The sequence below is a fragment of the Rhinolophus hipposideros genome, assembly GCF_964194185.1.
Source record: "Rhinolophus hipposideros genome assembly, chromosome: 8".
Lineage (NCBI taxonomy): Eukaryota > Metazoa > Chordata > Mammalia > Chiroptera > Rhinolophidae > Rhinolophus > Rhinolophus hipposideros.
Window position 1 is genome coordinate 68,407,003 of NC_138054.1, and position 26,629 is coordinate 68,433,631.

At 40.9% G+C, this 26,629-nt stretch overlaps 1 protein-coding gene across 18 annotated transcripts in view; it reads right to left on the reverse strand.

Annotated features, from left to right (window-relative positions):
• The window catches only part of MACF1 (microtubule actin crosslinking factor 1), a 312,440-nt gene that overhangs the window by 206,088 nt on the left and 79,723 nt on the right, over nt 1-26,629 (reverse strand). Inside the window, exon 1 of one of the 18 annotated variants that reach the window (XM_081054957.1) lies at nt 7,008-7,452. The exons of the other annotated variants lie outside the window; for them this stretch is intronic. Within the exon in view, the coding sequence (XP_080911083.1) occupies nt 7,008-7,116 (109 nt within the window). The 5' untranslated portion in view covers nt 7,117-7,452. Of the gene's footprint in view, nt 1-7,007; nt 7,453-26,629 lie in introns of those variants that run through there. 18 annotated transcript variants of the gene reach the window in all.

The following is a 26,629-nucleotide window of genomic DNA, read 5'->3' on the forward strand; positions in this document are numbered from 1 at the left end:
AGTCGGGGCACTTAACTCAGCTCTGCCAGAGATGCCTTCACCCGTCAGAGGGCTGCTTGTTTGTCCAACTTGTTTTCTGAGTCTGGGCTAATTGTACCAGACACTGGAATGCTGAAGAAATACAATGAAGGGCTTTTTCATTCAGATGGCCTAGCCCATCCATTGCTCCTTCACAATTCTGACCCAACCACGGGATAGAAGAGCCGAGCCTCTGTCGGAGTCGGGAGAGACACCCTGCTCCTGGCCCCCCCACACCACTCAGAAAGGCCCCACTGCAGATAAGGCCTAATCGCTGGCCCTCTGCTCCAGCTCCCTAAATAGAATGACTTCTTCAGGCTAATGCTACGTCCAATCCTGTTCCTGAAGGCAGGGAGGAGCAGCAGCACCCAGGACAGCAAGTTTCCAGAGATTAGCCGAAGGACTGCAAGTGAAAAAAGGTCAACAGGAACCTGCCTGGCAGGCCATTCGGTGTACAGGAGCCCTGGGACCCGCCTGCCTCAGTCTCCTGACAGCTTCCTTCGCTCCCTACTGGGCATTCCTCCCCCCTACAGACTGCTCATAAGCCTGTCACTACTCACTAATAACGGGACTCGCAACTGACTTTATCCCTCCTTGACTAAGCTACCAGTCACTCCGATAACCTGTGACAATTCTATTCAGTTTGCTCCTCTTAATAGACTCTTCTTAGTTAGCCCTAGAGAGGGAAGGGTCCTCCTAGAATTTTACCTTGTCCTAGGAAAAGAAGTGCATAAGAAACAGGGAAGAGAGAATAGAAAGGAATAAACATTTGCTGATTCATATTTGATACGCTTTTTCTTTATCAGATTTAAATTCCCCAGATGCAGGGACTGTCTTTTGTCTTTATATCCCCGTCTCTAACACACTTAGACGGCACTCAATAACCTAAGTGAAAATTAACTGATCATCTACTGTAACTGTTAGTTCACAGGAAATGTGCTAAAAACTTTATCATTTCATTTAATCCCAACAATTCTCTAAGAAAGGTATTACCATTTCCATTTTAGAGACGAAAATATTAAGACTTAAAACGGTTCAATAACTCGACCAAGATTACATAGGCTCTATCCAGCTCCAAAGCTATGCCTCCTGTTATACCCTGTTTCTGAGCGGGACCGAAACCAGAACAACTAAACTGGGGCGGGGCAGCTGTATATGTAAGGAGGTGAATATTCTTGGGAAGGTTAAGAAATAAAAACCCTTGACTAAGGCCAACTGGAGATTTAGGGCATGTCCCAAACAAAAATGTGGGGCAACTTTCAGAAATATTGAATAATTTCACAGTCTCCAAAAATCAAAATTGTCAGTACTGGGTAAGGTTTGAGGAAGACGAACCAAAGTTCGCCTTCTCCTCGCTCCCCTGACAGCCAGCAGAACCTATGTTCCCTGAAGCCACCGCAGACTGAGGAAAGGAGGGGAGAGCGTTGGGGACCAGGGCAGACTAGCTACCAGGAGACAGGCCCTCCCTTCAGCGTCCCGGAGGTCCTGAGCTCAGAAGGCAAGCTACGGCCGAAAGCAGAGACAGGACTTTAAGACCATCAGCTCCTGATTATCCAGAGGAGACCGACCTGTACAGAATTGTCCAGGCCATTCCCCTTCGGTTTTGCCCAACCACTAGTCATTTCATAGTTCATCACACGTCCGGGGATGTTAGAGGCGGGAAAAGGTGGGTCTGGCTGCTCCCTACAGATCTTTAAAATGTTGAGTAGAGGGAAGAGATTCAGGCCAATATTTGCATACATGACCAGAAGTTATCTGAGAATGTATAGCTCCTGGCTTTCTTACAATAGCACAGAAAATTAAAGTTATATATTTATTTCCTTAAATGCCCAGATCACCCACTATTAAGGATACTAAAGCTGACGCAGTCTTTCCTCTCTTCTCATATATAAGACCACGATTCATGGTCTGTAACATCATAATGTATCACTAACTTTTTATATATCCCCTCATTGGCTTCTATCACATTTCTTAATTCCCAATTGTAAAGCCAATAGCTTGTCCCAGCATCCCACAAGAAAACACTATGTCTTCAATGGTATCTTTTGTGAAAAAAATGATGATAGCAAACAATTATATAGTCCTTACCATGTGCAGAATGTGTTCTAAGAACTCACTCAAAAGAACTACACAGTATTATTAACCCCATGTTACAGATGAGAAAACAGAGGCCCAGACAGATTAGTGTCACTAGCCAGCAGGAACGAGAGCTAGGATGAATGCACAGGCAGTCTGACCTCAGACTCTCAACCCACTCTCACCCACAATTCCGTACTATATGCAAGTATGGGCCAGATGATCACAGTGCCATAATCACAGATAATTAGAAACCTTATTTAGTCTTTTCTTCTCATACAGATTGGAAATTTGAAATCCAGAGGAATTAAGTGACCTAACATCACATAGTAGTAAGTGGAAGAGTCAAGACTTAGAACACAGATCTGACTCCAAGTTCAATGGTCTTTCTACCGCACTGCACAAATCTAGAAACAAAAATAGCTAAGGAAAGAAAAAGATGAAGATTGAAGATTCCACCTTAATTAAAACACCTAATGCTTTAGTTATTTGAGCAAAGATATATTTGATATATGACTACTTATTGAAATATTTATTGTCTATTATATGCTTGACAAATTTTTAGATAACACAAATGGAATATACACAGCTAATGTCATCAATGGAGAAATCAAAGTTCAAAGCAATCTCAAAAAGCTGCACCAAATCTCACAGGAAAACATTGAACTAGGATGCCTATAAATCTTATGCTTTAGTTCAAGAGAAACAAAGCAGTCTTTGGAGGAGAGACAGCAACAGTTCATATACAGGATTTGGCCATGTTATAACTAATCTTAAATTTAATATGACTCAATAGGATGATGGAGCTGCTTTAAAACAAAACAAAACAAAACAAAACAAAACAAAACAAAACGGTGATAGTCTACATCCAGGGATTATAGCTCGTCTTCCTAGTAGGATGTTGGAAATGGAAAAAAATCTTAAGAGACTGGGTTGCCCAACCCTTCCATTTTACAGATAAAGAAAACAACCCTAGAGAGGGAAAATTTTGTCCTTTTGCAAATACACAAAAATGCAAATGTTCTTCTCAAGTAACTATAAAGCTCTTTTCCTGTTTATATTACCACAATGTGAGATAGTAATAAACTAAAACACAGGGCAACTCTGTATCATTCAATTAACCTATCTGTAATGAACACCCACCGTAGGCTATGCATCAAGCTAAGCCATGCCCATCAATACACAAATGAATAGGACATAAATTGTTACAGTTTATATCTAACGCTATTTAATTTCTTTTTCATTAGTTCAGACACCTATTTTGTCTCAGACACTTGAGAAACGGAGATGAGAAAGAATCCCTGTTCTTAAAGATCTTACCATCTAATAGACTCCAGCCCGGAGAGAGAGACAAGCTAAGCAAAGCAACAATACAGGTTTCAGTAAGTGCTAACAGAGTGCTACTGGAGCACACAGGAGGAAATCTTATTTCAGTCAAGAAAGGCTTTCCAGAGGTGCTAACTACTTACCTTGAAGGACAAGTATCACTAGTCCAGATAAAAAGAGGGTATAGGCATTTCAGGTACAGAGGTACAAGTTTTTAAACAATCCTGGAATACTAGGTGTTTGTATGGCCAAGACAGGAAATGAAACTAATGACATAGGCAGGGGGCAGATCATGAAAATCCTTTTATGTCATGCTGCAGAGTTTGAACTTTCTTCTAAAAGCAGAGGGGAAGCACTGGTGGATTTTAAGCAGGAGAATGACACAGACAGTTCTGTATTTTAGAAAGATCACTCTGGCTACAGTTAGAAGACAGATTAGAGGTGGGGATGGGGATGGGGTGAGAAAGAATGAGGGAAAGAGATTATTTTAACAATCCCAGAGAGAAAAAATGAAGATGCCAACTAAAACAATAGGAATTTTTGGGAATAATAAGATAATATATGTGAATGCAAGTGTGGACAGGATGTACTGAAAACTATTTAAAATTCTAAATACTAATTGACGGCTAAGCTCTATCTTGTAAGTACTATATGACTTTAATACAAACTGTCTCTGCCTTTCTGTATCTTGCTTACATCTGCTGAAGAGACAGTGACGTGGGAACGTGGTTGTGAAAGCCCTGTACTTACATCACATAACCAGATCTCACCAAATGGACCCACATAACACCTAGAAAAAAATAGCTAAGGATAGCTACGGAATAGTAACCAGTGATCCATTCCCTACGTTTCTGCTGCACACCCTTCACCTTTTTGCATGTGTGTGCACACATACACACACACACACAGTGCCACATTTTCAAAGCAAAAACAATCAATTTAATTGTCCAAAGGGAATACTAGAAAAATAAGGAGTGAGAAATCATACATAGTAATGAAAAGGGAAATCTCTAGGCAGGAGAAGATAGCCTTCAAATATAAGCATGCCTGACACCTAGGAGAGAGTGCAGTTGATCTTTGCTAGGCCAAATTTGCACCAATGGACACGAGTTACAAAGAGGCAAGTTTCAATTTAAAAAAGAACTTCCCAGTTACCAACAAAATGAATAGTCCATAGCTTGTATGTTCTCATAGGGGTGGGTTCCCTTCAAGCAAAGGAAGAATGACTTCTGACAAAGGTAGAACTAGTGAGAGATTGGACTCGTTAATAATAATACAAATAGAAACAAATAGTTTTACAGTTTGCGTGGTAATCTCAGGTTATTATTCAAATAAATTGATACAAGAATATGAAAGAATAGCAGAAATATGTTTGAGTTAAATACCTTCAGTATCTAAAAGCCATGTGCTCTTTGTAATATGTAAATATGACTAGAAAAGTGGACGACACGCACAAAAACTTTTAGCACACACTCAGCCAATATTCCCGGGGCATCACGTGGTGATAGCTGCCCACTCACCGTTACAGAAGGAGCACGTGAGCCCCCAGAACGGAGCCTTCCCTAGAATTTCGTGGCACAGGATCTATGTTCGGCAATAGTATACATGCTTCCAGTTAAATCAAGAGCCCAGATCAGAAGAGACCATCTTCACCCTTTCAATCAACTACATATTTATAAGCAGTAGACATATATAAAAGGAAATGATGGAGAAACTTGATTCTGGTGATGTCTAACCAGAAGGCAGTACATTAGAGTGTATGTGTTGTTTTTAAATACATTTTTAAATAAACATCTTAAAATTGAAATAATAAAATGGATGCAGAATCGCTTAAGTACTTCTGTGGAAGCTTTGGCATCACAGTCTCCAACTGAAATACCACTGCTCGAAATTTACAGATGAACTGAACATAACACATTCCCAATATAACTATTTGGTACTAGAATCAGAGTTTTTTTCATAGAAATAAAAAGCTTTTACAAAGTATTTTTCTTTTTATTGCAATGTATTTTATGACTGTTTATGAAATTACTATTTCTAAAACATAAAAAAAGAAAGCACTTAAAGATAGGATTACGACTCCTAAGTTTCATAGAAAATTCCACCCTAAACTTCTAAAATATTAATCAATACTAGTGATTAGTGGTTTGGAAATGTCATTACCATAATGTATAGGGAAAGGAAAGCAGCAGCTTCCACCCGAATGATATTTCTCATTACATATGAACTACTGTGTTTCCCTCCAAATAAGACCGGGTCTTACATTAATTTTTGCTCCCAAAAGACACATTAGAGTTGATTGTCCGGCTCGGTCTTATTTTCCCGGAAACACAGTATATGGGGCCGAGTAACTCATACCTGCCTACTCCTTTCTTTCCAAGCTCAAATACAGGCTCACATTTCTGGAAAGCCACTTTTGGGGCACCTTTTAGAACACCACCACACAAGCAAACATATTTCTGAATTTCCTTCTGGTTTTGCTGATAGAGACACATGCTGGGATCTGGATATTTAGTCAAAAGCTTTTCTGGGACTTACTGGAAAGGCCACTGGGGGATGACTGAATCTAATTCTAATTCTGTCAAGCATTCATGAACTTTTAATAGAAAGCTAAGTAATGGCATCAAATCTCCATCTTAGCTTGTAAGCTACCAAGTAACATGTATGGCGATACTTGGCTTAAAGGTCGTGAGCGGATCACAGCAGCAGTACTGAAGACACTGAGATCCAACGACGTGCTCCAGGGAAAGTCAGACTATGAATCCTCAACGAGGGAGGTTCAGAATCCGCTAAAGATGGGGCTGAGCCCAGCACTGGGCATGTAGAAGTTAAAGGAATATAGTGTCAAGAACAGCAATGTGGGATGAAAGCGGGGTCTGTTACCATTAAAAAAAATTGTTTTTTGAATAGCAGGGCCCAATTCTTTGGGAAAAAGAACAGTTAACTAACAGTAACACATTGAAGAGAATGACTTGGATACTCGTAGAATAAACTGTAGAGCTGCCTGAGGGGAAAGAACAGTGTCAACCATACCAAAGAGAACAGAGGCACCCCAGTGTTCCAAGATGCACCCCAGCAAGGACACCACTCAACCCTGTCTCCTCACTGATCTTTCCTCTTCTGCCTTTTCTCCAAAATACACCAAATTCAAAAAAATTCTCTAGTCCACAAGGTATCCCACATCCACACCTGGAAGAGAGTGACAGAGTCATTGTATGTCTTTGGTTAAAAACAAAGACCCAGAAATCACTTGGAGATTGAGAAAGTAAGGAAGGGAAGGGCTCGACTCTCTGAGGAAGGACACAAGCCATCAGAGTTGCCACTCCCCTCAGCTTCCAGCCCAGACGTCACCTCATCAAACCAGCACCCCCAGCCAGACAGCCTCCAAGAGCAGGAAAGAGTCCGGGTCCAACCGGTCCCTGGGCAGACCAGTTTGCTCGGAAGGTACACACACAGACTCAGGTCTGCCAGCCCCCCAGTTGAGAGGATGTGCGGGCCCTTTAAGGAAAGAACTGAGAAGACCTCTGCCATTTACCCCACCCTCAAAAGCCCCACAGTGGATTTGAAGAACAACTCAGTACCGTTACCTGCTCTGCCTCTGGCACACCTCTTCCAGTACAGAACACCAGCAAGTCCAAGAACGTGAGTCAAAATAAAGATGGTTGATGGCAAATAAGATGAATCTAAGAGAGGCATTTCCAGGCCGGTGCTTCTCGGCTGAGCTGGCCGGAGCCCACAGCAGGCCTCCCGAATGCCTTTCTCCTGAGGTTACTGCGTCCGGCGCTATCAGCACAGCGGCCGCAGCGCAGTGTTGTCAGAAACTTCCTGGCGGCTTCTCCTCCATCTCGCCTCTAACTGTTTTCAGCAGGCAGTGGTTCGCGGGGACTAAAACTGTACAGTGTATCTCAGACAAAGCCCAGGAAACAACTGGTCAGAGGGGGAGGGGAAAGGGAAGGAGGAACCAGGAGAGTGAAAATGAGAGCCTAACTAGTGTGGAGCTGACTCAAACTCTATCTCTGGCGTCCTCCGTCTGGCTTAAACAAACAAACCTCAGACCCTTCTACAAGAAGGGAGGTGTCAGAGGACGTCACACACAACTTTCCATTCCCAGCCTGGATGGAATGCCAGACTTCAGGATGAAGCCAAAAGAAAAAAGTCACAGAAGCACTAGGGAACCGCTTTCAGGGAGGAGGCAAAGTATACAGGAATGCGTAAGTGTCCGCAATTACCCTGGCGCAGCTGGAGGGCACCCCTTCCAAAGCCACGGCCCAGGAGAGGGAGGCAAGGGACCTGAACAGCACTGCACAGAGGGTCACCATAGAGCAAGCTCAAGGAAACAGAGCTGACATCAGGGCGTGATGAAGACGAATGAGCAAGGAGAACAAAAACCCACCTAATCTCTACTAAGCTGCACTAGGGAATATCAGGACACTCGACAACAGCAGAAAACAATGCATTCCACAAAACTGAGGCCTGCTTACCCACGAAAAATTTGATATGCACATTGCAGCAGCAGCTGAAAACCCTGCACACTACATTCCTACTAAAATGACTAAATTACACACTTCGATAATATTTAGTCTTGGCAAGGATACGAAGCAACTGGAACTCTTAGACACTGCCAGTGGGGTGTAAAATGGCACAACCACTCTAGTTTGGCAGTTTCTTATAAAGTTAAGCTTACACATAGCAGATGACCAAGCAGTATCACTCCTGGGTGTTTAATTACCCAAGAAAACTGAAAACATGTGACCACACAAAGACCTGTGTGTGAATGTGTATAGCAGCTTTCCTCAAAACAACTAAAAACTGGAAACAACTTAAATGGTCATCACCTGGTGAACTAATAAAATTGTGGTGCGTCCACACGATGGAATACAACTCAGCAATAAAAAGGAGCACACTGCAGACACATACACCAGCCTGGATGAATCTCAAAAATACGATGTTACATCAAAGAAGCCAAACACGAAAGGCTACATGCTGTATGATTCCACTGATGTGACATTCTGGAAAAGCAAAACGGTAAGGGCAGAAATCAGGTGCGTGGTTGCCAGGGGCTGGGGGTGAGGGCACGGAACTGAGGGGATATAGGGCACTTCAGAGGATGATAGAAATGTTCCATACACCAACTGTGATGTTGGTTCCACAACTGCACACATCTGTCAAAACTTACTGAATTGTACCCTCAAAAGGGTGAGTTTTACTATATATAAATCACACTTCAATAAACCTAACAAGCACATTTAAAGCTGGAAAGAACCCAATAAGTCTACACAACCTAAGTGGAATATGCAAAGGTCTTACAGTACCAGTGCCCGTCTCCTCGTCCACTTTTCTCTGAAGAGATACTTTAAAAAATGAAGTGTGGACACACAATGTAACAGAAGAGACCCAACAGCCAAGAGTACATGTAACGCTGTGTGATGCTTCTGTGACGCCCAGCGCCCTTCACTCAAGGAAGAGTTATAGCCTCATCTCTCTACCAAACAAGCTCTTCACTTATTTCTATGGTGCCTTTTACACCATGGTATATAAACATACTGTATTCTCACAGATAAGCTTTAAAAATGCACATTGCTTTAATATCTGTGAAGTTACCTTTTTTAAAAAAATAAAAGGGAAGGGTTTTAGATTTGAACAATCTACTAAGCAGGTAGATAATAAAGGGCCCTTGATGGAAGAACTAATACAATATGAACATTTTAATCTGGTATTGAGATCACCTACAATTTTGTTCTAATCTACATTTCATTCATGAACTATTTACTATGTGCTACATGCTGGGCCCTGTTCTAGGTACTGGAGACATAGTGAACAGGGCAACGACTTGGCTCTCACAGGTTTATATCCTAACAAGAGAATAAGGAAAGACAGAAAATAAACAAGTAAACATATAGTTTGTCACATTAATACTATGGTGAATACTAAAGGAGATGAAGAGGAGAAGGGAATGCCAGAGGGGAAAGTGTACCGTTTTATGTGTGGGATGGTCAGGGAAGCCTTCTCTAATAAACTGACGTTTGAGCAAACAAGTCATATGCCTAATCTAGAGAAAGTACCAAACAAAGAGCAAGTGCAAAGTCCCTGAGGCAGAAGCAGGTTTGGTGTGTTCAGGGACCATGGAGGAAACTAAACTGCTGGAGCTAAAAGAGAGAAGGGGAGAGTGTCCGGCAATGAGGCCAGAGAGCAGGTCAGCTCACCTACGGCTGGACAGGCCATTTATAAAGACTTTGGCTCTGATTGTAAGTGAAATGGGAAAACTTTGGAGGGTTCAGTGTGAGTGAGAACGAGAGACATGACTTGACATAAGTTTTAAAAGGATCACTCTCGCTGCTTCATTTAGAACAGACTATTAAGAGGCAGGAGCAGGGAAACTGGTTAAAACGCCACTGAATAGTCCAAGTGAAAATTGGTAGCTGAGAAATGATAGCTACCAGGGTGTCGTTATAGAAATGGTGAGATGTGTCCATAATCTGGATCAATTATAAAGAGTCATCAGGATTTGCTGACAGGCTGAGGAGGGAAAGAACAATCAAGAACGGCGCCAAGGTTTCTGGCCTGAGAAACTGAAAGGACAGACCTGCTATTTCCTAAGATAGGAAAGACTACCAGAGAAGCAAAGAGTTTTGGGGTTCATGTGGTTGTAGCTGTTCGGTTTTTTAGGGGGTGAGTGGGTGGGAATTCCCTTTTGGCTACATGAGGTTTGAAATGCCTAGTAGACATTGTAGTAGAACTTTGAATATGCAATTCAACATATGAATCTACAGTTCAGGGAGAGACCCAGGATGAAGTTTAAAGCCAGGAGACTGAGTGAGATCACTAAGAGAGAGAGAAAAGATCAAGTTCAATGACTAAGCTTGGAATCCCTTCAACATTAGATAGGGAAGAGGAAGAACCACCCACAGAGGCAGAAAAGAGAAGCCAGTGGATTCGGAGAACCAAATGCCATGCTGCCCCAGAAGCCAGTGTTTTAAGGAGCAGTAACTAACCAGGTCAAAGCTGTTAATGTGTCATGATGAGATTGAGAATTGACCACTGAATTTAGCAATGTGGAGGTCACTTTAAGAAGTGGTGACTTTAAGAAGGGCAGACTATTCAGAAAGATAGGCGCACCCTGACGTTCACTGCAGTCTTACTTATAATAGCCACGATAAGGAAGCAACGCAGGTGTCCATCGATAGGTGAATGGATAAAGATCTCACACACACACACACACACAGGAATATTATTCAGCCATGAAAAAGAATGAAATCTTGCCATTTGTAACAATAGGGATGGACCAAAAGGGTATTATGCTAAGTGAAATAAGTCAGAGAAAGACAAATACTGTATCATTTCACTTATATGTGGAATCTAAACTAAACAAATGAACAAACAAAATAAAAAAAACAGACTCATGGATACAGAAAACAAACTGATAGTTGCTAGAGGGCTGGGCAGTGGGTGGAATGGACAAAAAGGTGAAGGGGATTAACAGGTGCAAACTTATAATTTATAACATAAATAAGTCATGGGGGTATAATGTGCAGCAAAGGAAATGTAGTCAATAATACTGCAATAACATTGTACAGTGACAGATGGTTACGAGACTTCACACACACACACACACCCTGCAACTAACAACGGCAACTGGACCTGGAGCTGAGCTGCGCCTTCCACAACTACGACTGAAAGGACAACAACGATTTGGAAAAGTCCCGGATATATACTCTTCCCCAATAAAGTCCTGATCCCCCTCCCCAATAAAAAAAAAATTTCAAATCACTATATTGTTCACCTAAAACTAATATAGTATGTCAACTATACTTGAATGAGAAAGAGCGTCACATTCAAAAAACAACAAGGCAGTTTAATAGAGAAAGGCCTGACTAGAGTGATTAAAGACAGAATAACGGGATTCATGGGGATGTAATGTACAGCCTGGTGACTACAGTTAATAACGCTGGACTGCATGTGTGAAAGCTGTTGAGAGTAGATCTTAGAAATGCTCATCACAAGAAAAAACACTGTGGGCAGCTACGTACAGTGACATGTTAACTAGACTCACTGTGGTGATCATTTCTCAATGTATACAAAAATCGAATCATGCTGTACACCTAAAAGTAATGCTAACGTCAGTTACACCTCAATGAAAAGTAATTTTTAAAAATAAGATATAAAAAATGAAAGAGAATGGGAGGAAAGGAATTGGGACAAGTAAAAACACCTTTTTCACGGACTTTTGCTGTAACAGGGAGCAGAAAGAAGGATGTAGAGTCAGAAGACTTTTTCCTGACGTGTGAATGTAATCAATACAGTGTTTGCTGAAGGGAAGAAGCACTAGGAGGGGAAACTGGCAGTGCGAACCAGTGCACACTAAGCCAGCGCTCCCTCCGGAACAGGACTCGCCTGTGAAACAGAGCATTTCATTCATTCATTTAACTGAAAACCATGGAGCGTTATGTTAGACACAGTGGGCACCAATGCTAAGCACACATCCCTTTCTGTGGAGAAGCTCGAGAGCTGTGATGGTCACAGAAGACAGCCTTGCGTGAAAGGGTATTTATTATATAATACACTCTACTAATACTGTACTACACTAACATTTGTTGAGCAGCTACTGGAAAGCACTTTCACATCTGTTACTTCATTTAATCCTGATAATATCCACTAAGAATCCCCATTTTAGAAATCAAGAACTTGGGGCTTACAAAATTCAAAGTCACAAAGGAAGTAAGAGAATGAACCGAAATCTGAATTTTTATCTGTCTGATTTCCAATCGATATATTTTACCACTGCCTCCCTTTGCTAACTAAAATGTTCTGGCAAAATAAGTATCCTAATTTGAAATTAAACAATTTTAAGGTATTTATATGTTTGGAGTACTTCCTCTTTGGAAGCCTCAGTCTGTACACAGCTCCACCCGGCTCTAAGGAAAGAATCTCAACTTCAACACAAAACATTGCAATGCTCGTACTGTCTATGTCACCATTGCACAACTGTCTTTTTGCAGTCTTATAAATATCTTCACCATATTTTCATTTCCCAAAGTGAAAGCCATTTCTCTGCTTGATTCTGTTACCAGGAGCCACTGTTAAACTGTCTGAATTTTTAAAATCATCTAGTATTATGCTTGTGCCACTCACAAATTCCCAGAAAATTCAAAGAGGAAAAAAAAAATCTGAAGTGCTGAAATATCAAGATTCCTTCTTAATCTACAGTTACTATTAGTGAACACAATAAAAGGTGTCCAAAGTTTACTCTTCATAAGATCTTCGTAAGATGGCAAGCTATACCTTGGGTACACCGTTTTTCTACATATGACAGGTAAAATGTTTGTTTCCAGTCTTTGCGTATAGGTATGCATGTTTGTTTGAAGGAAGAAGAGGAGGGGAACTGCCTCCTGTAGCAAAACTAAGACGGATCTGTGTACTGTCATTTACAGGAAGTGGTTAGTGGCTGGCAGGAGGGAGTGACTGGTTTCTTTTTAGACATCATTTATTATACAAAGAATGGGCCGTTTAAAGTCATATTTAGCACCCCCCAGGATATCCCTTGCTAACAGCTAATGGGCAGGGCCCCAAACCATCAAAGAAGCCTTGTAGAAGCAAGACTCTGAACCTCGTTAAGATTTTGGACTTGCCTCTCTTGAATTTACTCACAGGAATTTAGGATGGTCACCCGCAACTGTTACCCACAAGAAATCTCAAAACAAGGCAATACCCCAGAATCATTTTTATGTCTCTGACAGATGAAAGCAAGCCTGTGGGAAGGGACACGGTAGGTTTTATCAAAACTGCCATGAAGTTACACTTGCTCTCAAAAGAGCACATCCGCAAGCATAACTTCAACAGATATAGACTAAAAATTTAAGACCCATCACCATTAACATTTCTGAAATCTAGAAAAATAAGGCTTGTAAATAGAGACTAGAAAATGACAACAAATATAGCTGAGATTAAAACTTTGATAGAGAAACTAGCATATGACTGACAGGATGGGAAACATTGGGCTTCTGAGAATGGCAGGACCCAGGTATCAGAGCTTGGCCCTAAGCTCCTGTCATGTCTCCTCCCAGGAGTCCAGTACCCATAGAACTACAGGCAGGCAGAGGAGGTGGACTTCATAGAAGCTAATTAGGAGACGTGGTGACCCCTGTCTCTAACGTGTAGCAATGTGGAATTGAGACAACACTAAACATGCAAAGGCCCAGAAAGCCTTCAAAGAACTTGTCTACATAGCCAAGTGTCAATGAATACAATCAAGTTAGAAAAAGCTCACAATTTCTTGCTCAGTAACCTAGCTGCCAGGAGCATTATAGAATATGGTAATTATAAGATCAATCGGAAGCCAGACTGCCTGGGTTCCAATCCAGACTCTACTATATATGTCACATTAGCACCTTTGGCCAAGTTACTTAATTCACAAAACCTCAGTTTCCTCATCTGTAAAATGGTGATAATAGTAGTTCTGTCTCATATACTTGTAATGAGAAATAAATGAGTTAATTCATTTAAAGCGCCTAGATAGTGCCTGGCACACAATAATTATTGTGTGCTCAATTATTATGCTCAATAATTATTGGCTACTGTTATTTGGAGGAGAAGCAAACCATTGGCTACAATTATCATTATTTGGAGGAGCAGGTAAATAGAGAGATGAATGAATGAAAAAATAAATGAACAAGAGGGTCTAAAGAGCACTGTGCGAGCTAAGGTGTGTAAGAGGGGAACATACAAGAAAGAGCAAAACTCAATCAATAAACCTTGAAGTGTCCCAAAATATAAGCAGTTCTTGGGAATGTATGTATTTTGATCACAAAAACATATACCAGAGACCAAGTGTCTGGAAAACTATTCATCTTATGGCAGCAATAACTCTAGATAAGCCCAACAAAAAACACACACTAACAAAGAAGCCAAGCCACTTTTAACAGTGAACTTCCGAATCTACCTGGGAATTGAAGAGAAAAGGTGACCAAGAACACAAGTGTAAGTTTTGCTTCTCCTTGGAGCTGAATAAAGTGTATTTATTGATCAGAAATTCCACTTTTATAAATCTCTCCAGATATGGATTCTGACCAATATCCAAACTCTGGGTGGCCTTGTCCAGTTCAGCAATTGAGGCTATTACCCTTGAAAAAGAGAAAGGAAATGAGTAAAGGTAGAAAGTAAAATGAGAAAGGCTCTGGTGTAGCGCTTACGAAAGTCAGTCTTAAAACCCAAGTGCATTATATGTGGAATCTAAAGAACAGAATAAACGAGCAAACAAAACAAATAGACTCAGAAATCAGAAGAAAGAAACTGATGGTTGCTAGATGGGAGGGGGGTGAGGATGGGGAGAAGGTGAAAGGATTAGGAAGTACAAACTGGCAGTCACAAAATAGTCCCAGGGATGTGAAATACAGTATGGAGAATATAATCACTAATGTTGCAAAGGCTGTGTAGGGTGCCAGATTGGCACTGGATTTATCGGGGGGATCACTTCACAGACTGTGCAGATGGCTGACCACTGCGCTACACACCTAAAGGTGAGGTAGAATAATACTGAAGGTCAACTATAATTAAAGTACCGCACAGGAGATATAGGCAATGGTATTGTAACAGCTGTATACGAAGTCAGAGCGGTAGCAGACTTGTGAGGGGTGCAAATGTCTAACATTATGTTGGTTTGTACAACTGAAACTAATATAAAAAAATAAGATTTAACTAAAAAAAGAAAAATCCAAGCGCTTCTCTCTGTCCAGAACTCTAACTTAACATAATCTGTTAGCCAAACCTAGATTCAAATTCTGACTTCACTGTTTCTAGCTGTGTGTCTTTTAACCAATTACTTAATCTCTTCAATCCTCAATTTCTTCATCTGTAAAATGGGGACAATAAAATTACCACTTCACACTGTCACTGTGAAGATTAACTGAGAAAACACATGGACTATTTGGCACACAGGTAACTCATTAACTCATACTGTTAACTCTTGTTATCACTGTTACTACACTGGAGCCTCTACCTCCTAGCGGGTATCAAGTCATCTTCAGTGGCCAATGCGAGCAGGTAAGTCAAGGTAAAGTGTGAGTGTTTTAAACAGCTCTATGACACCAACTCAATGAATAAATCAAGTTAGGCTTCAATGGCATTGCTTCAAAAGGGGAAATAACAAGAATATTTAGTTAGCCTTACTATCCATAGTACTATTGAAAAACAATTCCTCTCTTTGGGATTCTGACCATTTCCCCCCAACAAAATAATGAGATCTAGCTATTAAACTTTCCCCAGGAAAGTCTTGTAGTCAAAATCTGAAATAAATGGAGAAGATTCAAGGAAAAGAAGCCCTGTCTATGGGGATTGCTTCTAAATTTTGCCAAGGTTGTTATTTTTGTCCAGAAATAGCTCTCATTCCAAGTGAATACACAGTAAAAGAAAGTTAGCATCTTACTCCTATCCAAACCACATGCATTTTTAAATGCTTTTCAAATAAAAACAAAAAATGGTCTCAATGGGAACACATCATTTAGTGTGATCTGGCTAAGAAACACATGACAACTGAGTGTTCCTGAGACACTGCATACAGTAGGGCAGGAACTGGCTGACAAAGGGCTCAGGACTCAACACTGAGGTAGCCCGGCAGGCTGGAGGATGCCAACAGGCAGCTACATTCAAGGCTCAGAGAAAGAGTCCAGGCCACAATAAGGGTAGATAACGGAGACCAATTTAAACTATGTACCCATGAAAACCACGCTTTAAACACAAAGAACTCATTTTAGATCTCTGTGAGATAGTTTTCCAGATCTTGGCAGTAGCCCTAAACGAAAAGAAGAACTTAGCACCTGCAGACAGACTTGTCGGTGTCTTTACACCTGTGGACCCTTGGAGCCTGTTCTGAACCCTAATCCACAGCACAAGAATCATCTCAGTCTTGCTTAGGAGAGGCTACCACTTGGCTCTGCTCACTTTCTGATAAAACCTGCTCTCATGACCCTTCCCAGGGTCAAACGACCAAATTCAAATGACCAAAGTCAAATGAAACATACCTGACAGAATCTACCCTGCTAGTACCACGTCATAATTAAGTGACCCTAGGGAAGCCACTTAATATTTCTGAACGTTAGATTCCTAGTGTGAACAGTGTGTATAAAAATATTCATCGCTCAGGGTTCTTGTCAAGATTAAATAAGGAATACATATAAAGTACGTAGGTATACACCAGATGTTTAATACAGTTTTCTTCCTGTCTCCCTTCATTTTTTTTTTCAAATCTTACTCATAAAACCAATTCCATTCTTAGTCTTGGTTTCTTGCTTCACCTGGCATTTGGAATAATCTGTTCTTGAAATACTTAATAGACCCACAAAGGTCTTAATACAGGTTCACATCATTTGTTTCTGCTCTAATATATAAAAAGAAAAAAATGGTACTCGATCTACAAAGACACCCAGTAAACACAAGGAATCTGCTCTCATTTGCAGCTTAATGCCCCAGTGACCCCTACTGGACAAAGATAGATACAGAAGACTGAGTTGATAACCAAGAGAGGTTCTGTGATTGCTTTTATTCTAGTGAAACTCTGGCACATAGAACTCAAGTTACCCAAGCTCCAGCTTGCCTCAAAACCACAATATAACATAGCAGGCAACAACGCTAACTCAGTCAGCTCCTTCCTTTCACAGGAAACCTTATCACCACAACGCTGGCTTGCTTACTGGCTGCCCCAACTGAGTCCCCCGTACTCCCAGCTCTTTGAGGAGTCCTCACAGAGAAAAGAGCAGGCGGAGAAGGAGCATCACTGGCACACAACTCCTACCCCCACACCCCTGCAATGTGTCCACTCCCCGAGCTGACTCACACTCAGCTCAGCCCAGACTCACGGCCAGCAGTCGGGGCCACTCCATGTGCCTGGTGAGTAATGCTTCCCCCATGCACCCTCCCAGACGCCTCTGACTTAACTAGTCAAAAAAGGAAATGTGGGTAACAGTTTTAAGGGAAGAGAACACTCACCTCATCCTGCAAACACGGGTGGCTCCTTCAGCCCCTGCAGGAATTCCGAGCTATAGTGAATTTCCCCTAATGGCAGCCAGGTGGCAACGAAGAAACACCAATGAGCACAGTAAATCCTAACTCTGACATCTGGGGACAACAGTTTCTATTTCTGATAAAACTAAAAGTGATGGGCATGAGGCAGAGTCCAATCCAGCCTAGAGGTCGGTGATGATTCCTTCCACCAGAGACCGCTTACCTAACAACAGCTCTGCCCAGTGGAGACTGCAAGCAGCCCCCGTATCAGACCATCTGCCATCACTCAGCCTCATGCTGGGAGGCAAAACCCTAATGAAAATCAAATCTCAGAAGAAGGGGGCAGCCTCTTAAGTACCTCAAGTGCCCAAAGTAGGGGATGAGGAGAAGGATGGCATCGAGCTTTTTTGATTAGTGACGGGCACACCTGATATTCAACAAACCCTAAACAAGACAATGGCTGTAGTTCAACTTTCTCCCAATAAGCTATTCCTGGAGCATCTAAGCCCTCTAACATGAATCTCTGGAGCTATCTCAAACATTCTGGAAATGACTGCCAAGAGTCAGACAACCCAGGGAAATAGAGAAGGATCTTTGATGGATAATTGACTTTAAAGATACTTTGAGCAATCATCCATGGTAAGTTATCAATCAGCAAAACTTTAACTAGGACTCAATTAAATTGGCTCTGTACTCCAAATACATAATATCACTGATTTTTAAAATTTTTCTTGCATTTAGGGCACTTTCAGTACAGTTGCCTACATTTTTTTCTCATAATCTATGGGTCCCCAATGCATTGGAAGAAAACTATTATCCAGCTTTTGACAAAACACAGAATATGCATGATCCTGGTTTATCAAAAAGGAAAAAGCCTTGTGATCATTATCTATGACAAAATTACCTCATTACTAAGACCAAAAAAATGTACAGAAATTTTCAACAAGAATGAAACAAAAAGTGTCCTTTGGTTAACCTTGGATTAACCAGAATATTTAATTAAGCCTATATCAGATTTTATCACTACAAAGCAGTTTGAGAACTTGAGAAGGAGGTTATAGTTCCAGCTCTGACCTTAGCTTATTATATGACTGCAGGATCATTTAGTCACACTGGATCTGTTTATTCATTCATAAAATGAGCTGACATTCTAGATCTCTAAATTCTTTTCCAGCTCTAAAATTCTGTGGTTCTGTGAAATATTTAGTTGCTTAGGTTCTATGTTAACTGTTAACAACAACAAAAATAAAATTACAAAGCCAGCCTTATAATGTACTATTCTTTAAGAGCTTGGAGTCTAACCAGGGAAGTGGTATGTGTATAAACAATTACAGCATAAGGCAATATATGCTGTGTTATGAGGGTGGCAAGACCACAAGAACTCAGTGAACGGAACTTCAGGAACTCGGTCAATGGAATGGTCATCTCCAGCCAGAGAAGTATTAAAATAAGAAAAAGGTTCCCATGGATGGGGCTTACAAGCTGGGTTTAGAAGAATGTGTAGAATGTCAACAGTCCAAAATTTGAAGAGTAGGCATTCCAGGAGGAAATATGGCATGAGCAAGAAAATGGGGGAAAAAAGGTACAAGTGAGTCTACTGGGAAGATTCACTCCTGCCAACTTGAGGTCACACATGGCAGGCTTAACATGCACATTTATCTCCATTCTTTTCAGAAACTTTAGGAAAATGACAGTAAAGGAATAAAAATGGCACAAACCCACACAAAAGAAGAAAAATATCAACAAAAGCTTGATAAACTGGAAAGTGAATAAATGCCTACTAATTTGAATTTCAGCTTTCTCTTTCTGCTAAGTGCCTGTGGAGACTGGGGGACAATAAGATACAGGTACAGGCGCTGCAGGACTCCAGAAAGGCTGAGGAACTGAAAGTACCAGGTACCTCCAAGGCTTGCAGGAAGGGGAGGGAGGAGAGCTGCAGGGTGAGGCAGAGAGCAAGGCTGGTTAAAAGTCTTCAGGCCCTCGTGAGGTCAGAAGTGAGGTGCCTCACGGAAAACGGGGGTATTTAGTGAAATGTGACAAATGAACAAGCCTCTCCCACCTGCCCCACTGCCCTGTTTGGCAACCCCAGGGCTCTGCCTGCCAGGCTTAAGAGGCCTGAGACAGGAGACTGACCCATTCCACTCTGGGGAAATCGACCTCCCCAACCTGGTCATTCATTAAGAGCATACCAGTCACCAAGGCCCACAAATCAGATCTTCTTAAATAGGAAGATCTCCAAGAAACATCAGACACTTGAAGAGTCTCTAACATGAAAGACAGAGGCCAAAATAAACAAAGAGAAGCTTGAAACAAATAGAGACAATATTGGATGGAGAGAAAATCACTGAAGGGAATGTAATTAATATCCTCAGAGAGCCCTAAGAGGCAATATTGCCACAAAACTACAAAACTAGTAGTATAAAAAATGGATATCAGAGATATAAAAAATGACAGCAAAAATAAATAATTTTAAAGAAGAATTAAAAGATAGAGCTGAGGATCTTTATCATAAGTTGAGAGAGAGAAAGAGAGAGAAAGAGAGAGAGAGAGAGAGAATATGTAGAGAAGGAGAAAAACCAGAGGATCAAAGTCCAATATTCAACTAACAGAAGTACCAGAAAGAAAGAAAAATGGAGAAAATGGAAGAGAGGAAATTATCAAAGAACCAATAAATGAAAGATGTGTTTTCAAATAAAAGACCACAGAGAACTCAACTCAGAAAATTTAAAATGATCCTCACAATGCACATCATAATATTTCAGAACACTAGGGATAAAAATAAAATCCTAAAACCTATTAAAAAAAATAACAGGTAACAAACAAGTCAGGCACCAGTGATGGAAGGAGAACTGACTCTGGGTGGTGAACACACAATGCAATACATAGATGACGTATTATAGAAACATGCACTGGAAACCTGTGTAACTGTACTAACCATTGTCACCCCAATAAATTTAATAAATTTAATTTTTTTAAAAAAGTTAGGCACCAGAATGGCACTGGATTTCTCCACAACACTGGAAGCCTGGAAGAGGCGAGCTTTCAAAATTCTAATGGAAAAGTCATTTGCAATCTAGAACTCTATACCCAAATTCTTTAATCAAATGAAAAGTAGAATAAAGATGTTTTCAGATAAGCAAAGTCTCAAAAATATTTCTCTCATATATCTTTTCTCAGGAAGCTATACTAAGAAATATTCCCAAAACGAGATGCAGTAAACCAAGCAATATGACAGCCTGAGATCCAGGAAACATGGGATCCAACACAGAAGAGAGGTGAAGGAATTTCCCAGTACAATGGTGAAACGAAGTCCCAAGATGACAGATTTACTAAACGCCTCAACTGGAGAACATAATTGGAGAACAAAATCTCCTGGAGGATGTCTCCAAAGAAAATATTGAACCAAAAGATTATATATGTTCCAACATACTTGAAGTTTTCTTAAAGTCCCGTGAGAGAACCTGGAACAGTAAACAAATGAGAAAATAGGGCAATTATTAATTCCAGGGGGAAAAATTGAAAGTTGGTCAAGAAAGAAAATGTAATAAAACAAATACTATGTGATTCAGGTGTAAGCAATATAGTCATATAATAATAATACAATATATAAACTAAACACTGAATGTCAAGCATTGGCAATAATGTATGATAATGGAAAGCCGGGGGAAGAGGAAGTGTGTGTGAAGGGGGCAGATGAAAGCACTAAACCCTAATCTTCTACAGTAGAACATCAACAGAGAATGTCTAAAGTTGAAAAATCAATCATTAACGAGTACAAGGGTATATTTAAGAAACGCAATGGAAAATGCTAAAAGAAACAGCTAAATAACTTGGAAGCAATTCTCAGAGGGAAGGGGGGATGGGACAGATAACTTCTGTCATAAGCCTCACAGTGATATATGACCTTTTAAAATAAGAATACATATAATTTTGGTAAAAGTAATTTTATAGAAAGTGGGGCTGGATTATGGAAGGTCTTAAATGACAAGATGAGTTTGGATTTTATCCTATAGGTGAGAACGGGCCGTAAAGGGGTCCTTTTCCTCCCCTACCAAAACTAAAAAACAACCAAAGAGATATTTAAATCCCAGCCTCCACAAATAGTCCCTTAACATTCACGGTTAATTGGCGTGCTGGACTATTTCTGTCTTACCACTGCTCCACCTCCTGATCAAAGGCCTTTAGCTCCTAACTCAAGGGGGAAAGGACCTGCATATATTATAGGGCAGGTACAAAGAAAATGTTAAGGTCAAGACTGCTGCTTCTGCACAGACTCATCTGACTCAGTGTATCAGGTGCTGACTCAGAAACAGCAATGTCACAGATTACCCTCGGGGGGCTCCCAAATCAAACCCACTCTAAGGAACATTTTCCCCTGGATCCTTTGGCACTTCAGGTTTAAAGTCTCTTCCAATGATTTCTTATTTCAAGAACACATAACAAGGAGAAACACAACTAACAGGACAGAGGTTGCTAACTAAGGCCCAGGGAAGCCCAGCACCTTCTCTAAGAAACAAGGTGTCTGACTCAGTCCCTCTGTTCATGTCCTCCTTGCCCGACTCCAAAGATGGGTTGTGGTCCCCCCGTGTACCTAGTATAGTGTCCAAAAACAGAACTAATGGTCAGCCAGAAGAGGGCAACAACTGAAGACAGCGCCAAGTAATAAGTAAAGATTTCCTGCCTCCCATTCCAATTTCAGGGTTTTTTGTTTCTTTGTTTTTCACCTTTTCTTCTTGCTTATGATAGATATATCTTAAGGAGAGGTAGTATCTTCTGCTTCTTGGCAGCATCCTATGCTACCTAAAGGTCCCTATCTCCATGCCACTGTCAGATGAATGACTCGGTTTCATCTCTTTGTAAACTGCCGGTTTAGCCTCCAACCCCGAGCGACAGACTCGGGCAGTGCTACGACACAGTGGTGAGAGGAGCACTCTCTTACAGTCTTAATGTAAATGGGAGATGGAATATCTAACCAACTTTAGTGCTTTGCAATGTGAAAAGATACCAAAACTTATCCTTCCTCCTAACTGTAAGTTTCCCCCACTTATCAGCTTCATCTATATGTACCACGAGATCCCCCAACTCAAAGGAAAAAAAGAAACTTAACTGAGGTTAAAGCAAAAAATCCAGCTCTTATCAAAAAGACTGGAGGGAACCAGAGTACTTTTGGCAATAAAGCACCTGAGATTTGACCTCCTGGTATCTGTCTAGGCAAGTTCCTATATGTACCATATTTCCCCGAAAATAAGACCTAACCGGAAAATAAGCCCTCGCGTGATTTTTCAGGATGACATTCCCTGAACACAAGCCCTAATGCGTCTTTTGGAGCAAACCTTAATAGAAGACCTGGTCTTACTTTTGGGGAAACACGGTAATAAATCAGGGAGAAAGCCACCATGAGCATGTGAGGTTCAATTCCAAGTCAAAGGCCCTGCTCGCCGTGGAGCTGATGGTGCACGGAGCGCAGGAGCCCGTCTGCACTACACTGCGTGTGAAGGAAGTCCATGACCCGCCCAGGATGTCTCACCCAGATACAAACACAGTCCACCCACGACAGGCACAGACTTGACCACAGGCTCTGCAGGCTGGCGAACAGCACTGCCCACACCAGGGCCCGTGAGAAGAAAGGCACTAACAAACACACGATGTTTCTTGTGATCTATGCTAATCAATCATTCTGGCTGCCAGGACAACCACACTACTCAACACCTTCCTCCGGGGCCTCAATCAAGGTTCCTGTCTCCACCTGTTCTTCTGACATCATCCTGTCATTATATTTTCTTTGAAATTCCTTTGATGACAAATGAGTCAGATTTTCCTGCCAACACAGGCCTAAACCCCTTCCAGGCAAGTCATTCTTTTTAAGTCATTCGTCTGGGGGCAGGGCGCCTCGGGAAGGCTCCTCCAGCTACTATCTCCACACCTTCCAGGAAAGAATGCTTCAGAGCAAGATCAACAGCCTGGAGGAAAAATGTAAGAAATGAAAGACATGAAGTTCTTGGCGGAGCTGGGAATGGGGCCTGGAAGCCAAGACAGAAATGATCTATTCCAGTGAGACACACAGTTGAGAGGGTAAATAAGAACTAGGGTAGGACACAAAGGGTCAAACTGAAAACTTGGAAAGGCTTCAACGTCAGAGCTTTCACCTTGAAAGGTCTGGTTCCTGATACAAAGTGTCATCAATTATTCTGCAAGAACTGATTACAAACCTAAATTTCTCACCTTGAGGCGCTTTGAGGCAACAGTAACCTGCCCTCTGCTCAAGACAATGATGCTCAAATTTCAAGATTCACAGTGACAGGGATAAAGGGCCAGGAGCCAACTGACAAAATGTTATTCACACACAGAGATTACCCTAAATTTTTTTTATAACAGCTATACTGAATTTAATTCACAATTCATCCTTTTAAAATATACAATTCAATAGATCTCGGTATATTCACAGAATTGCGCAACCACCATCACTATGTAATTTTAGAGCATTTCATTACCCCCAAAAGAAACCCTATATCCATTAGCGGTCACTTACCGTTCTACACTCCTCCAGTCCCTGGCAAACACTAGTCTACTCATTGTCTCTATGGATTTGCCTGGTCTTTATAATGAAATTATACAGTATGTGGTCTTTTGTGTCTGGCTTCTTTCAGTTAGCATGATATTTTCAAGTCTGATCCACGTTAGCATAAATTAGTACTTCATTCCTTTTCATCACTGAGTAATACTCTATTGTATAGATATGCCAAACATTGTTTATCCATTCATCAGCTGATGGATATTTAGGTTGTTTCTACTTTTGAGCTATTATAAATAACGCTGCTATGAACATGTGTGTGCAGGTTTTGCGGGGATACACATTTTCATTTCTATTGGATATCTACTTAATGGAATTGCAACTTAGTGGTCATGTGGCAACTCTAACTTTTGGAGGAACCATCAAATTGTTATCCAAAGCAGTTGCACTGTTTCACATTCCGACCAGCAAATGTATGAGGGTTCCAATGTCTCCACATCCTCCATGTGTCTTTTGGACTATAGCAGCCATGCTAGTGGATATGAAGCGGTATCTCATTGTGTTGTTGTTTTCCTTTTTTCAAAGGAGGGCACAGCTCATGATAGCCCATGCAGGGATCGAACCTACAACCTTGGTATTATCAGCATCGCGCTCTAACCAACTGAGCTAACCGGCCACCCCTCATTGTGGTTTTGATTTGCGTTTTCCTAATGACTAATGATGTTGAGCATCTTTTCATGGGCTTATTGGCCATTTCTGTATCTTCTTTGGAGAAATGTCCAAAGTTTTTGCCTATTCTTCCATTCTGTGAGGTCTTTTCACTTTTTTTTTTAACTTTTATTTATTTTAAGTGTGTTTTTCCAGGACCCATCAGCTCCAAGTCAAGTAGTTGTTTCAATCTAGTTGTGGAGGGCACAGCTCACAGTGGCCCATGTGGGGATCGAACCGGCAACCTTATTGTTCAGAGCACTGCGCTCTAGCCAGCTAAGCTAACCGGCTGCCCCACCTTTTCACTTTTTAAATAGTGTCCTTTGAAGGACAAAAGTTTTTAATTTTGATCAAGTCTAGTTTATTTTTTGTCTTTTCACTTGTGCTTTTGGTGTCATATTCAAGAAACAACTGCTTAATCCAAGGTCACAAAGATTTATTCCTGAATTTTGTTTTAATAGGTATATAGTTTTAGCTTTAGGCCTATGAGCCATTTTGAGTTAACTTTTGTAGACACATAGAGGTTTGAGGATGGGATCCAACTTCATTCTTTTGCATATGGATAGCCAACTATCCCATTATAATTTGTTGAAAAGACAATTCTTTTCACATTGAAATGTCTTGACCATAAACATAGAGGGTTAACTTTAGAGTATTTATCTGTATGTCTATTCTTATGACGTTGCCACACTCTTGATTACTGTAGCTTTGTAGAAAATTTTCAAATTGATAATTGTTGAGTCTTACAATTTTGTTATTCTTTTTCAAGATTATTTTGGCTATTACGGGTTGCTTGCATTTCTATTCGATTTTTCGGATCAGCTTCTCAATTTCTGCAAAAAACACCAGCAGGGATTTGACAGAAATTACACTGAATCTGTAGATCAATTTGGGGACTTTTGCCATCTCAACGACAGTAAGTCTCCCACAGGAAGTCTCCCAATGCCTGAACATATAAAAAGCAATCCGAGTCATTGTTTTCTGATACTTTGAAACAAAAATACTCAAATTTCCCTATGCTCTATCAAACACTTAGTACACTGGAAACACTACATTTTGAGGGCCCCTCCCAAAAAGAAGTAATACACTAAAAGATACTGATTACAAACTCACAAAGTGTCTTTCATATTGCAAAGCAACACATTATGTTTTTTAACAGGTTTCCAAAACAACTCAGCACTCTAAGAACTTAATCAAGCGTAACTAGGGCTGAGAGGAACAGCAGCGGCTGCCGTTGGGCCCCACTGGCCTCGGCTTATTCCACTTCAGTAAAGGAAAAAGGATGGAATAACCTAACCCATTTCTCTACCACAAAGGCCTCAAGTATGACAAAATAAAAGTGCTCAGAAATTATCTTACATCTTCTTTTACAAATTCGCCACAAATCATTCCTGAAAGAAAGAAATCTTTGCATCATCATACCAGAGTAGGGAACCAGAAATTTTATATCAAATAGACTTGTTTGTAACAATCTGGTTGGAAGAGGAGAAGCAAATATAGCAAGTCTTGCTGTTGCATTTATCTAACAAACACTTCACTGAAATCTGTTTGTCTAGCCTGGCTGGGGGCGGCGTGATGGAGACCCTGGAGGTGCTAAAGGACCACCGTGCTCTCCTTGGTTGCTTCCACACTTACTAGACTGGAATAAAGGCAAAGAATAGGATAACTTTATACTATATCAACCATACGATTAACATTACGTAGTTAAGGAGGCAGAGGCTAAGCAAAGGCCCTCTGAAGCCTACCATCAACTTGGACCTCTCCCATCACACATCAAAGCTACCACTTCAAACATAATTAAATGCCTACTCTGTGAGCCAGGCAATAATCTTTACATACATAACTCTAATCCTCATTCCTACTCTTTTAGTTAGGAATTGTCACCCCCATTTTATAGAAGAGGAAACTGAGATTTACAGAAATTGAGTAACTTGTCCAAGATCACACAGCTAGTAAGTAGCAGAGCTGGGATTCGTATCCAGGCATCTTCAGTTCCTT